This window comes from Mauremys reevesii, linkage group 2 (assembly GCF_016161935.1).
Source record: "Mauremys reevesii isolate NIE-2019 linkage group 2, ASM1616193v1, whole genome shotgun sequence".
NCBI lineage: Eukaryota > Metazoa > Chordata > Testudines > Geoemydidae > Mauremys > Mauremys reevesii.
This window is the reverse complement of record NC_052624.1, coordinates 218,765,636-218,780,734: the sequence shown is the minus strand read 5'-3', so window position 1 is coordinate 218,780,734 and position 15,099 is coordinate 218,765,636. Positions and strand designations below refer to the sequence as shown.

General features: G+C 41.4%; 1 protein-coding gene across 4 annotated transcripts in view; it reads left to right on the top strand.

Annotated features, from left to right (window-relative positions):
- The window catches only part of RB1CC1 (RB1 inducible coiled-coil 1), a 172,336-nt gene extending 170,981 nt beyond the window's left edge, over positions 1 to 1,355 (top strand). For all 4 annotated transcript variants that reach the window (XM_039522880.1, XM_039522879.1, XM_039522881.1 and 1 more), the window contains one exon: positions 367 to 1,355. In XM_039522880.1, coding sequence (XP_039378814.1) covers positions 367 to 444 — 78 coding nt within the window. In that variant the 3' untranslated portion in view covers positions 445 to 1,355. The remainder of the gene's footprint in view (positions 1 to 366) is intronic.
- The last annotated feature ends 13,744 nt before the right edge of the window (positions 1,356 to 15,099 follow it).

The following is a 15,099-nucleotide window of genomic DNA, read 5'->3' as shown; positions in this document are numbered from 1 at the left end:
TGGCATTTGTATGAGCTATTTTGGAGAGACTGCGTAAATCAGGAGGAAAATACTCATTTTTAAAAGGCTTTAACCTCTGAGCTATCGCTGCATCACAGGGCCAGAGAACTAACCCCTGGAGCAGCATAGAGCAGTCAATAGTGCTACTAGCCAATTGGCACATCTCCCTGTTAATGGTAAGCTATCACTGGCTGGTCTCAGCTGTCAATTCAGACAAATAGGGTTTTCTAGACAGTCTAGTCAGTTTTAAAAGAGCTGGGGGTGCAAATAACTTCCTGCTCTGAAAAATCTTAGTGAACGCAGAATAAAATAGAACAACATTTTTGGTATGTAATTTGAAATAATGTTGTTTGTTTTTTTCCTTAGGCACAAAACAGATTTAAAGTTCCTTTAGGTACAAAATTCTACAGAGTGAAAGCAGTGCCGTGGAACAAAAAAGTATAACACAGTGGAAACTCTGTTTATTCTGTCTCATTCTTTTCTGGATTGTCCTTCAGTGCTCATTCATCGCTCCAAGTAGCAGGCCATCTTTTTATACTGAGGTCATGTGACAATATGCTTCACAGATATACTACTTTTAATTTTTAATGGGTTACATTTTAGAAACAAGAATTTCATTCAAATCCCTGGCCCTATAACTGTTCCAGTTTTTTTACCCAGATAACTTTAGGAGTGTGGACCAAAGGAGTTCATTTTCACAAAGGGCAAACCTTGTGCATCGTGGCTTATTATTAGCCATGTTAATTGCCTGTTAAATATACATTAGCTTGTATTTAGATGTTAAATGTTAGTTACCATTATTACCAGCATATGTCCTTTTGTGAAATCATTTAAGTACTTGCACTCTTTAACAGATTCTTTATAATATGTATAAATTCATCAACTATTTAAAGAGGAGTGTTCATTGCATGCCAATAATCATAATTTTTCTTCAACATGAGTTTGCCTCAGTAGATGAATAAAGATAACTATTGCATCTTCTTTCATTACATTAAAATGCCCTTTAATGTGTAAAAAACCAACCTTGTAATTTGATGGTCTGATCTGAAAATCAGTCCCAGGTAAATCTGCAATCTTCAAAAGCACTTTTGACGGATTGATCACATAGATTCTGAAGGGAAGAATCCCTGTGCTGTTAGATTTAAAGTGAAGCACTTGAACCTTCCCAACAACACAGAAGTCTTGTATTAATCTATTTAGAAAAATCATATTGATGAAAATTGTATTTCATGGTTGAGTTTCAGGAAAAAAACTCATTGTACATTAACCATACAAGAGTCATTTAAGTAACAAATTATTGTAATTGTAAAAGACATGTAGACTTTTAAAACAATAAAGATTTGAACCTGAAAATGTCTGAATAGTGTGTGCCTTTTAAAATATCCGCTTCATATAATACCATTCTGTAATTTTCAGTGTATAGATGGGGCTCCTCTTGTAACAACAAATAGGATTTAATTAAATGGCAATCCATATTTTGTCAGCAGATCCGATGAGCAGACATATTATTCAAATGAATTACTGTGGTCAAGGAAGGTAATTTGTATACTGTTCTAACTAAACCGTAATGAACAAATGACACTGTGTTCTGAAGGTAATTCCTTCTTAATGTTTTGTGGTTCCAAAACATTCACTTTTGTGAACACTGGGAAGTTTGAGGTCTGGATTTAGCAAGTAAGTGGGGTTTGCCCCTTAGAGTTCAGCCTGGGGTTTCTACACAGAGGTGGGCTGTAGGTAAGAAAAGAAACACACACAAAGCTAAGAGACTCTGTCAATGTAATCGCAAAGACATTTTTCAATCCAGCTGATCCACGTTGCTTTTAATAAGCTCCTGGACATGTTTTTTTATTTATCTAAAATGTTCTGATATCAAACACCAATTGAGTATTAGAAGTAGGTTTTTAAATCACAGCCTGGAAGACTTTTGAAGGGCCTACATCTAGTTTGCTTCTCATCTTCCATCTGCCAAACTGCAATAAATACCAGTGAGTAAATTAAAACTGTGACAGCTTCAAGGCACACTTTTTGCTGGATGTCAAATTTGTGTTACTTATGTACATACTGATCCAGCTGATGGGTTAGATGACTTCTGAGTGGAAGCATAGTTTCTTCTTCAGCAAAAATATTTCAGTAGTTTTGAATACTTGCAAAAGTGAGATAGGTGTTGATTGCCAGTTAAATGGGTGAAAAAAAACAGGAGTACTTGTGGCACCTTAGAGACTAACAAATTTATTTCAGAGAATGGAACACACAGACAGGAGATATTTATACATACAGAGAACATGAAAGGTGGTGGTATGCATGCATACAGGCAGGAGTGTAATCAATTGAGATGAGCTATATCGTTAGGAGGAAAAAAAAAACTTTTGATAATTAAGATGGCCCATAGAAGGAGTGTGAGGAGAGGAACATATAAAAAATAGATTCATTTGTAATAACCCAACCATTCCAGTCTTTTTTTTTTAAACAAACCAAATTTGTGTAATTTATTTGCATATTTTTATTAGTTCAGCAGTCTCTCTTTGGAGTTTTTTTTTTTTTTTTTTTTGTTGCAAAACACACCCTCAAAGTCTGTCACTGAAGGTTTAAAGGTTGAAGTGTTCTTCCACTTTTTTTTGATGATTTATGATGATTGATGTTTTGTTTGTTTTTTTTTTTTTATAGAGACTGTTGTTTTTTTGGCCATGGCATGCAGGCAGAGGGGCATTTGGCATGCACATGCATACATGATGTGTAGATGTGCAGGTGTGCCCTGTGCCCCTGTGGTGTGTTGTGTGATCTGATGTGATGATGTGATGGTGTGGTGTGGTGGGATATGGAGAGGGGCAGAGGCTTTTTTTGAGATTGATTTCCTGATAGGTTATGTTGTTTGGTGTATGTGGTTGTGTTGTAGTATTTGCTGTTGGTTGGGGTGGGAGGCTGTGGGCTGTCTGAGCGGCCTGTGATCTGTGTCCTGTGAGGGAGGTCTTTCTTTTTGAGTTTCTAAAATGGTACTTTTCTATAGCCCAATGACTCTTTTGCCTACAAATTAGTAGGATTCCAGGTCTGAAAGATTTACCCAATAGCATTTTTTAGTCAGCTTAGTTAGTTGGGTCACACGTAGTGTTGGCACATACCTGGATACCACAATTCTTCCTTTTAGCATAGAGAGCGTTAAAAAGGCCTGGCACCTACTAGTCTTTTTTCTAAACTTATGCCATGATTTAATAGCTTAACCATTACTTCTGCATGCCTGTTTATACAGTTGTCACTTGAAGTGAAATTAAGGGTTTTTTTTTTTTTAACTAATGAATTATTCTCATTTAATTTCTTGGCACATAGCAGGAAGTCATCTGACAAACCCTGAAAAGTCGCTAAATATAGTTGTTTAAGCATTCAAAAGGAGTCGAAAATTTCACCAAACAATATTTCCAGAGAATTCAACAGAGAAATACACACGCGCGTGCACACACACACACACACTCGTTTAGTCACAAAATCATTCTCAAGCAGCTCAATAGTGTTGTTAAAACCCATTCCATGCTCTTCTTACTACATTCTGTTGCACCTGAGAAGCAACTACAACAGTACTCTGTCATCATCAGAAGGGCGCCCTCTGCTCATTGGGAAGGAAACTGCAGCCCTCTGCTCATTGGGAAGGGTGCTTTGTACACGTCAGCCCAGGTTGGCTGGGGTTGGTTAATTTCGGCTGAGCATCCCTTTCTTGCCAGCCTGGATTTGAGCCGACAGGGTTAGTGAAAGGACGAGCCCAGAGCCAGGGGGAAGAGGGCATTCAGCTGACCTAACGTCAGCGCTGCAGGGAGCCCAGTAGATTTAAAAACAAAAATCTTCTAGCCAGACCCCCCCACACTTCTAGGGTTTCATTTCTGAAAACAGCTGTGCATCTAACCCCAGGCCAAGCCAGGGGAACTGAAATCAAGCTAGCTCCACCTTTGATCCTGTAATAAGGGCTTCATTCCTGGAGGCATGGTGCCCTCTGCCCATTAGAGCACAGAGCCCAGTCTCATCCCATCCCACCTTCCATCTGTGAAGCTCTCCTCATTGGCTAACCTGCCTCCCCCGCCCAGCCTGCTTCATTAGCCATCATTCCCTGGATCACAGGGTGCACTACGTACTACAGAGCAGTGAGAAACCACATTTGGGTAAAAACAAGCCCTGACTAATGTGCTGTTCTTTCCAAAGTGTGCCTGGCTTTAGCAAAGTATTTAATTAGCCTTCACCAACTTCTTTTCCTCTTATAGTGACCTCAGCCCAAGAAGCCCTGAAATGTCGTTCCTTCCGAGGACATGCTCAGTTGAGACAGTGACAATGACTTGGTGTGCAACAGAATGCAGTAAGAAGAGCATGGAATGAATTTTATTAACACTATTGAGATGCTTGTGAATGATTTTGTGACTACATATTGGTGACTTTTTTTTTTCTCTGAATGTCACTGTAATTGGCAGCGAAAGTTGCTAGATTTGTCACTGGTCACTTTGACGCTTATTTTCTCGCTAAGGAAACCAAAAAGTCACTAAATCGAGTAATAAAGTATCTAAGTTGCCAACACCCTTATCCGCAAGCTCACTGGGCATGGAACCTGAGCAAGGTTCAATACCCACAGAGTTTTTGCATTTCTGGGAGGGAAAGGGCCCCCAACAGCAGCAAGCCTGGAGCTGCTCTACTAGTCTCTTCCAAATGTGGAATCAGATTCCTCCACCAAAGGACAGGACAGCCGAGTGACTCCCAGCCCCTGAGACACAGAGGAACACTAACAGTTCTGAAACAAAGCTCTCATTGACTCAAAAACACCTGCTTTCCCGGCTAATGGGTGGTGGAGGGGGTAGCATGGCCCATAGGGTGACAGGACAGTCCCAATATTTGGGGCTTTTTCTTATCTAGGCTCCTATTACCCCCTACCTTCTGTCTCGATTTTTCACACTTGCTATGTGGTCACCCTAACGGCCCATGAGACCACCTCCTTATCCTATCTTGACCAAGCAACTTATCTTGGTGTTCTAAACTCCTTGAATACCTGGCCCTTCTATCACTTCCACACAGGTTACTTCATGAGGGTTACTGCAGCCTTAACACTTCTCCCATTTGGGGGCTCACAAAACTCAGCCACTGAGTGGTTGCTCAGATACCTAAAACCAGATTCCATGCCAGATTCAGGATTAGTCTCAGGATTAGCTGATGAATTCCTTCATCAAGTGATTGCTGAACCGACGAGGGGGGATGCCATTTTAGATCTGGTTTTGGTGAGCAACGAGGACCTTGTTGAGGAAATAGTTGTAGGGGACAACCTTGGCTCGAGTGATCATGAGCTAATTCGTTTCAAAATAAATGAGAGGATAATCAATAGTGCATCTGAGACTAGGGTTTATGATTTCAAAAGGGCTAACTTTACTAAACTAAGGCGACTAGTTAGGGAAGTAGACTGGCCTAACATATTTAGGGATCTAAGGGCAGATGACGCCTGGGGTTACTTCAGGTTGAAGTTGCAGGAGATGTCAGAGGCATGTATCCCAAGAAAGGGAAAACGGCTCGTAGGTAGCAGTTTTAGACCGAGTTGGATGAGCAAGCGTCTCAGAGGGGTCATTAAGAAAAAACAGAAAGCGTACAAGGACTGGAAAATGGGAGGGATCAGCAAAGAAACCTACCTTATTGAGGTCAGAGGGTGTAGGGAAGCAGTGAGAAAGGCAAAACGACGGGTGGAGATGGACTTAGTGAAGGGGATTAAAACCAATAGCAAAAGGTTTTTTAGCCATATAAATAGGAAGAAAACCAAGAAAGAAGAAGTGGGACCGCTTAAAACTTTGAACGGAGTGGAGATTAGGGATAATCTTGAAATGGCACAATATCTGAACGAATATTTTGCCTCGGTCTTCAATGAGGCTAATGAAGGGCTAAGGAATAGTGATACAGGGACCGATGGGAATGAGGATATGGGGGTAGACATTATGGTATCGGAGGCAGGGGCGGCTCTACAAATTTGGCCGCCCCAAGCAATGATGCCCGGGAGGCGCCCCCGAGCCGCGGGAGCAGCGGACCTGCCGCGGGCATGACTGCGGAGGGTCCGCTGGTCGCGCGGCTCACCTGGACCTCCCGCAGCTGCGGGCGGCGTCGCTGGTCCGCGGCTCGGGTTGCGCTGCCGCAGTCCTGCCTGCGGGAGGTCCAGCCGAGCCGCGGGACCAGCGAACCGTCCGCAGTCATGCCTGCGGCAGGTCCGGTCGTCCCCGGGCTCCGGTGGACCTCCCGCAGGCATGACTGCGGCAGCTCAACCGGAGCCGCCGGACCAGCGTACCGGTCATGCCTGCGGCAGGTCCACCGGCCCAGCCTGCCGCCCCCCTGGGAAAGGGCCGCCCCAGGCGGCTGCTTGCCCCGCTGGGCTCTAGAGCCGCCCCTGATCGGAGGTGAAAGCCAAACTTGAACAGCTTAACGGAAGTAAATCGGGGGGCCCGGATAATCTTCATCCTAGAATATTAAGGGAACTAGCGAGTGATATTGCTAGCCCGTTAGCGATGATTTTTAATAAATCTCTAAATTCGGGGATTGTACCGTTGGACTGGAGATTAGCTAATGTAGTTCCTATATTCAAGAAGGGGAAAAAAAGTGACCCGGGTAACTACAGGCCTGTTAGTTTAACATCTGTAGTATGCAAAGTCATGGAAAAAATTTTAAAAGAGAGAGTGGTTACGGAGCAGGAGGCCGATGGCAACTGGGATAGTTTACAGCATGGATTTACGAAAGGTAGATCGTGCCAAACCAACCTGATCTCCTTCTTTGAGAAAGTAACAGATTTTTTAGACAAGGGAAATGCAGTGGATCTAATATATCTAGATTTCAGTAAGGCGTTTGATACGGTACCGCATGAGGAATTACTGGTTAAATTGGAAAGGATGGGGATTGAAATGAAAATCCACAGGTGGATAAGGAGCTGGTTAAAGGGGAGACTGCAGAGGGTAGTATTGAAGGGGGAACTGTCAGGTTGGAGGGGGGTCACTAGTGGAGTTCCTCAAGGTTCGGTTTTGGGTCCAATTTTATTCAATCTATTTATTGCTGACCTGGGAACCAAGAGTAGGAGTGGGCTGATAAAGTTTGCGGACGACACCAAGTTGGGAGGTATTGCCAATTCGGAAAAGGATAGGGATATCCTCCAGGGAGATTTGGATGACCTTGTAAGCTGGAGTATTAGTAACAGGATGAAATTCAATAGTGAGAAGTGTAAGGTTATGCATTTAGGGATGACTAACAAGAATTTTAGTTATAAGCTAGGGACGCACCAGTTGCAAGTAACGGAGGAGGAGAAGGACCTAGGAGTCCTGGTTGATCGTAGGATGACCATGAGCATGCAATGTGATGTGGCCGTTAAGAAAGCAAATGCGGTATTGGGATGCATTAGGCGAGGTATTTCTAGTAGGGATAAGGAAGTGCTAGTCCCGTTATATAAGGCGTTGGTGAGACCTCATTTGGAGTATTGTGTGCAGTTTTGGTCTCCCATGTTTAAGAAGGATGAATTCAAACTGGAACAGGTACAAAGAAGGGCCACTAGAATGGTCCGAGGAATGGAAGGCCTGTCATATGAAAGGAGACTTGAGGAGCTCGGTTTGTTTTCCTTAACCAAAAGAAGGATAAGAGGAGATATGATTACACTCTTTAAATATATCAGAGGGATAAATACCAGGGAAGGAGAGGAATTATTTCAGCACAGTGCTAATGTGGACACGAGGACAAACGGATATAAATTGTCAGTTAGGAAATTTAGGCTAGAAATTAGACGAAGGTTTCTAACTATCAGGGGAGTGCAATACTGGAACAGCCTACTGAGGGAAACAGTGGGGGCAAAGGACCTCCATGACTTTAAGACTAAGCTAGATAAGTTTATGGAGGAGATGGTATGATAGGATACCGGGCTTAGTCAATAGGTTAATTAAGTGCCACACTGGTAAATAGTACAATGGGTCAATGATATGTTATTCTTAACCTTTTTCCAGAGGGTATGGCTGGAGAGTCTTGCCCGCATGCTCGGGGTTCAGCTGACCGCCATATTTGGGGTCAGGAAGGAATTTTCCTCCAGGGTAGATTGGCTGTGGCCCTGGAGGTTTTTCGCCTTCCTCCGAAGCATGGGGCAGGGGTCGCTTGCTAATGGAGTGGGGAGATCGGCTAATGTGTCCTGCATCTTGCAGGAGGTCAGACTAGATGATCATATTGGTCCCTTCTGATCTATGATTCTATGATTCTATGATTAGCACTCCCCTGTGTAGGAAGAAGAAGTCTGTTCCTTTTAATCTTCTGTTATTAACTAAGCAGCTAGTCTCTTAACTGTAAATATTCCCACAGGTAATTGACTCAATAGTTTGATAAAATCTGCTAAAGCCAGGTCATCTTACATGTGGAAAGTGAGGGAGAAACCGAGAACATATGATATTGTCAAAGTTGCCTTTTGATTTCTTTGATTTAGCATCTATTAATATTTACAGATATAAATCATGTCTCTTCTTCCCACTCAAGGCACATGATAATAGTTGAACAGTATAAGAGTAATAGCTATCACACCTGTGATAATTCTTCAAGCTTGGGACCAGAAATCATTCAGAGTGTGAAAAGTAAATATATACATCTCCTAAAGAAATAAAGCACTGGAATTATTAATCATAAATGCAGACTGTGAAAAGGAAAAGTCCTTCTTTGCTTATATTCACCAATAAAAAGAATGTCAGGATATGGACAATTATTGTTTCATGAAGTCATACTTCTAGACTATAAACAACCAGCAATAGCTTGAATATTTTAGGAATATTTGTCATGTGTTTCATTTTATAATATGTATGTATATTTAAAATGGAAATTCTGTCAAACAAAACCCTAGCATGTTTGGTAATGACTCTGAACAGTCATTTAAAAATATTTAGTTTACATACTTTTTAGATGGTGCAGCCTTACTAATTCCTGGAACTATGAATGATATGTACCACCTTTATGTTTCATCTTGCCCCACAATAATAAAACCTGGTCTATATCTTTCTATATGTAGAGGAGGGACTAGATTTTCTTATAGGTACTTTCCATTGCTGATTTCTGTGATTCTGTATACATGTGCATCATTGCAAGTCACTGGGGATTTTTTTGTTTTTGTTTTTTTTAAAGACAAAATATCATGCTGCTGCTTGAACAAATTTTAATCAGCCAGTCTGGCCTTTGAATTAGTGGTGAATCTGTTTTGAAATGAGTGGCAAACTAAAAAGGAATGAAGAGCCTTGAGTTACAAAACACAAAAATGATAGAAAGTTTTAATTCTATGTACTTTATCACAAATGGGGGCTATTTTAAAGATCTTTTCTGTGTTCTTGAAAAGGCTACATCCAGAAGAAGACTTGTATGCTATTACACAAGGAACAGGTATTTTATCTCTTTCAGCTTAACCAAGACTAAAAGTTAAGCAAAATAAAGGATTTGGGGGTTAGTAGCACTTTGTTTTAAGCCAATTTTATGCCCTTCCCCCAATCAAAGGAGGTGATAGGAACCATTTGAAGGAGTTTTACAGTGGTTTTAATGCTTGCCCTCTTGAGCCATTTGTCAAAGGCGAAACTCCCTACACCAAGTAGGCCAGACTAAGGTGATCACAAGAGCCATCCGTCTACTTTATGCCAGTAAAGGATTTTTCCATGCTGGGGGAATACTCAACTGCCCATTTAGAGCAGGTTTAAGGTTCTTTGCACCACTTTGGTTCAACTAGTGTAGCAGAAGGCAGGATATGGCAGTATTTACGATTCAGTTATGGCTCCTATGGTTGTAAGATGGCATGGGGGTGGAACCACCTGAGCAGAAGTGTGTTTACTTATGAAAAGTGTAGTGCAGGGGTCGGCAACCTTTCAGAAGTGGTGTGCCGAGTCTTCATTTATTCACTCTAATTTAAGGTTTCGCATGCCAGTAATACATTTTAACGTTTCTACAGGGTCTCTTTCTATAAGTCTATAATATATAACTAAACTATTGTTGTATGTAAAGTAAATAAGGTTTTTAAAATGTTTAAGAAGCTTCATTTAAAATTAAATTAAAATGCAGAGCCCCCTGGACCGGTGGCCAGGACCTGGGCAGTGAGTGCCACTGAAAATCAGCTTGCGTGCCGCCTTCAGGACGCATGCCATAGGTTGCCTACCCCGGTGTAGTGATTTCTGAGGGCAGAGTATGGGAGACTTCATATGTGCAGCCAGTGTAGTTAGCTTTCCCTCAAACACAGCCATCCTTGTGCACATGGGTAGGAAGCAGGACCAAGGGTCTTTCTTTCACCCAGCAATACCCCTTCTGTGGCTGCTAGCTGTGTTGGTAACTGACTGCCCCTTGTCCCCTAATCTTCTTCAGAATGTGTCTGTTCCTTCCAGGGTTTTAAGTGCTCCAGGTGTCCCTCTTCCCATGCAGGTGGAGACATTGTTGGGAAAGAGTGGTTAAATATTGGAGTATTAGTTACAATAGAATAATCATTCTGAGCCCTCACGTACTGTGTAGTGCTCATCCATTTAAAATTAAGTGCTAAAAATGTTTAATTTTGGTAACAAGGGAGTTTATCACATTAAGTTTGGATATTAAACTTCAATGACATTTCTATATGCCATATTAGCATTCATTGAAGCTCTTATATGCTTTTCCAAGCAGTCTGCAAATACCAGTGTAATAATGATAAATTACAGTAAGTGGCAAATGATTATGAATACTTTTAGCATCCATTGTAATAACATTATTAATGTCTTTTAATAGAGCTCGTCAGGATTTTTTTGACAACATATTTTTTGTTGGAAAATGCCAATTCATCCAAACCGAAACTTTTCATGCAAATGTATTGGTTTTGACTAAACTTTGACAGGAAAGGTTTCTCAGGTCCTGGAAGGAATTTCTGGTCAGAGAGACAGAAACCCACCCCAGTATAGCCAAAAGACCAGTGGCTAGAGCACACACCTGGAGTGTGGGAGACCCAGACTCAAGTCCCTGCTCTGAATCAGGCAGATCAGGGATTCAAACCTTGGTTTCCCACATCCCAGGTGAGTGCCCCAACTGCCAGGCTATTGACTAGTGTTGAGTCAGAGTTTATTATTTTTTTTCCACAGAAAATTTGGAAAGGTCTTGGTTTCATTCTCTTGAGAAACAGAATTCTTGTTTTCCAGCCATGTTAGTAAACATCTATATGGAACCACCTATGAACTCTTGTAATTTAGCATAAATGAATGTTCATTCCGAGTATTTTAATTCAGGTTGAACCTGCTTAATAGTTAAACTTGCTAACATACTAGCATTGTTGAACAGTATCATATTTGGGTATTGTAAAATTTAAGTAATTCTGATGCAAATTTTGAATTTTGGAGCAGTAGGTTAAAAGTGGTGGGTACAGAAAATGTTTACATTGTATAATTTTTCCCAAAACCACATCATTGCATTTGATTAATGTTAGGTGTTAGCATGTTTTCATCATCAAATTGGTTTTGAACTTCAAACACAATGAATCATTATGATTAGCTGCCGGAGGAGATGTCATTACCATATTTATTCCCAGAAAAAAACTTGAGTTCATTTTCATTATTTGCACACACTGACAAATTCCATTTCATAGTAGCACCAGAACCCTCTGGCATTGCATTTATGGAAGATTATTATGCTACTTTGTGGTTGGTCAACAATTTTTGTCTTGTGCCTTATGACAATAACCAAGGCAGCCTGGCTGTAATTCCCCAGCAGCTGCTTGTCTCCTTGCTTAAGTTGCCTTTTACCTATTTATCTCAAAATGCTTTTCTCAGTAGATGTCACTCCCTGTGATTCAAGTTTAATCTGGATTTGTCCCAAAATTCTTGCATAAGAAAGCCAAAATACATCTTCTCTTGTTAAATTCTGCAAAAGTCTCAACTGCGTGTGCGGATGCATGCACACAGTAATTGGTAGCTCCACACGCAAAGGATTGCAAGGCTTTTCATCTCCAGATCTTGTCTCCAAAGCAGACTGCCTTTCCTGTCACTTAATCCTCTGATTCTCACCCTATCTTTAAGGGTGAGGATTTACTCCCCTTTATACTGTGTTCTGATAGCTGTGAATGCAAAGTGTTCTGTATGTTTGGAGCAGGTACTGTCATCTATACTGTGCAGTATCTAGCACAAAAGGGGCAGTAACTACCCTAGACACTACTGAAATACAAAAGTTAATAAGTATTATATTTTATTGATACGATTCTTTTAAACATTTGCTTATTTGTTTAATTGATGAGCCCCTTTTGAGGAATTGCAGAGGTAAGGTTCATGCTGATTTTATAAACCCTTTCATTGCCTTTGAGGTTGTTGACTAATCTGTGGGATCTGGTGGGGGCACCTTGGATCAATTTATAGTCTGTTCGTTTATTTTGGGGAAAACCCTTGTGTCAGCTGTTCCTCCACACGGAATGTTCAGATTCGGGTTGTTTAATCTGCCTTGTTGACTTGGGTCAGTAGTTGGATGGACATCTGTCAGTGAGGACAGAGTGGGAATATTCTGTTTTGTAGATATTGGTTAAAATTTGATATTCATTGGTTTGATTTTTCATATATACTCCAAATTAGTGTCACGATAAAAGTTATATAAAATAAATTAAAATAGGAAACTCACACTGCCTATAGTAAACAGTGCTCTGTTTGAAACCCATAGATCAGCCGCTTCCTGCAGCTCCCATTGGCCAGGAACGGCGAACCGCCGCCACTGGGAGCTGCGGGCGGTCGTGCCTGCAGATAGTCAATGTAAACACTGTCTCGTGGCCCGCCAGCGGATTATCCTGATGGGTCACAGGTTGCCCAACACTGCCATAGATAACAAAGCCACCGTAGGCAATTTCTTTTGTGCAAATGATTTATTCATCAAAAAAAAATACAGATTCAGGTTGACTAAAACAATTCATGCATTCAGGTTGACGTCAGTGAATTGTTTTGGTATGGGGGGAAAGTTCTTAAATGTCTAGGTGGTTTGTTTTGGTATTTTTTAAATGAAATGTTTTGACTTTTCATTTTGGAAAGAGGTTTCATTTTGGAATTTACCTCAGTTTTATAAAGGGGGGGAGGATGTTTAGTTTCCAAGGCTTAAAAAAACCCTAAGTATTTAGTTTGACTCAAAATGATTTTTTTTTCATTTAGCCAAATAAAAAAAATACTTTTGGTTTGACTGGTTTGACACTATTCAAAGTCCTTAGCAGGCAAAGGACTTTGAACTGTTTAAAATAACAGCGCTGACCTGGCAGGAGAGAGTGACCATCCAAGAACTGAGAGGTGTGATACTGTGACCAACATAAACAGACCCTGAGGACAGAGTTGAAGTATTTTAGACTTATCACAGTCTCTGTGTGAAAGGAACTACCACTTGAAAATCCAAGCTCATCATCAGAAGCAAGCTCCCCGCAGACCAGGACACACCAGCACAATGCGGCACCAGACCCTGCCAGAACAACAGATGCAAAACCCGCAGACATAGCTCCACTGCTACAATGATCAACCCCTCCGGAACATACTTTTCAAGATCCATGGATCCTACACATGCCTATCATAACATGTGGTGTATCTTATCCAATACACTAAATGCCCCAACAACAACAATGTGGATGAAACCAGGCATCCACTACACTCTGAAATGAATTCACACAGGAAAATGATAAAAGACAAAAAACATCCTATCGCCTGTGGACCTGTGAACATTTTTCACAAAGCAATCACTCTGTCTGACCTATCAGTCCTCATCCTGAAAGGAAACTGGCACAATACTTTCAAAAGATGAGCCTAAGAGGAGCTAGGGCAAGAATATTAAGAAAATAAAGTCATTTCCCTGAACTGGAAATCACCTATTGAACCACTATACACATACTACAGTAACCAAAGGATTTCTGTACGCAGCAAAACTTTATTGAGCTCTCCAATGCAATATCCACTGCATCAAAGACCTCAAACAAGTAAGAAATAATTTTTTAAAAAGTGTTTAGAAAGTCTTTTTATTTATAACTATTGTGATGGAGCAAGGCCGGATGGCTACAGGAAAGTACTGAGGAACAGGTATGTTAGCCCCAGGCTAAGCAAATCCCTAGTACCATGGGAACCAAAATGGCAGTTGCTCCAGGGTAATCAAGGCACCTGGGACCAATTAAGAACTTTCTAGAAGGCACCGGAGAGAGCTACATTGATTGGAGCACCTGGAGCCAATCAGGGCAGGCTAATCAGGGCACCTGGTATAAAAAAGGGGAGCTCACTCCAGTCAAGGGGGGAGGAGCTAGAGTAAGGAAGTGTGTATGAGGAGCTGGGAGCCAGAGACACAAGGAACTAAGAACTGAGAGGGTGTACTACTGGAGGATTGAGGAAACACCATACAATCAAGCAGTATCAGACACCAGGAGGATCCTATGGTGAGGATAAAGAAAGTGTTTGAAGGAGGCTATGGGGAAGTAGCCCAGGGAGCTGTAGCGGTCAAGCAGCGGTTACAAGTAGCACTATAGAGACTGCTGCAATTCACAGGGCCCTGGGCTGGAACCCGGAGTAGAGGGCGGGCCCGGGTTCCCCCCAAGCCTCGCTACTCCTAATCAGACATAGGAGGAGTTGATCCAGACTGTGGGTTTCATCCAAGGGGAAGACCACTGAGGGGAGGAAATCCGCCAATAAGCGCAGGACCTACTAGAGGAGAGGAGGAACTTTGCCACAGTATGTAACTTTTACATTTCTCATAAAAACTAAAGATGAGAGTTTCCTAACTATAAAGGACAGTTAGCATTAAATGGACGTGAATAATCTAGGGCTGAATATCTGTTTCTCATGGCACTTCTACCCCAAAATTAATTAGAAAAATTGAATGTGTTCTGTGGCTATTATTAGAAGGATTTAATATATTCAGAAGTGTGGCTGAACAGAATATAAGAATTTAATTTCACAAAAATATCTGAGGTTTTGGAATTTGTTTCCATTCCACATTGGAAGGAGATCACCTGGATTTTTTTGTGAAAAAGAGAGAGACCCTAGAATAGCCAGTAATCCAGTGTTTGGGACACTCATATGGTAAACCCAGGTTTCAAGTCCCTAGACTATCGAATTCAAAGTAGGGACTTAAACCTGGGTCTCCCTCATCCAATGTGAGTTC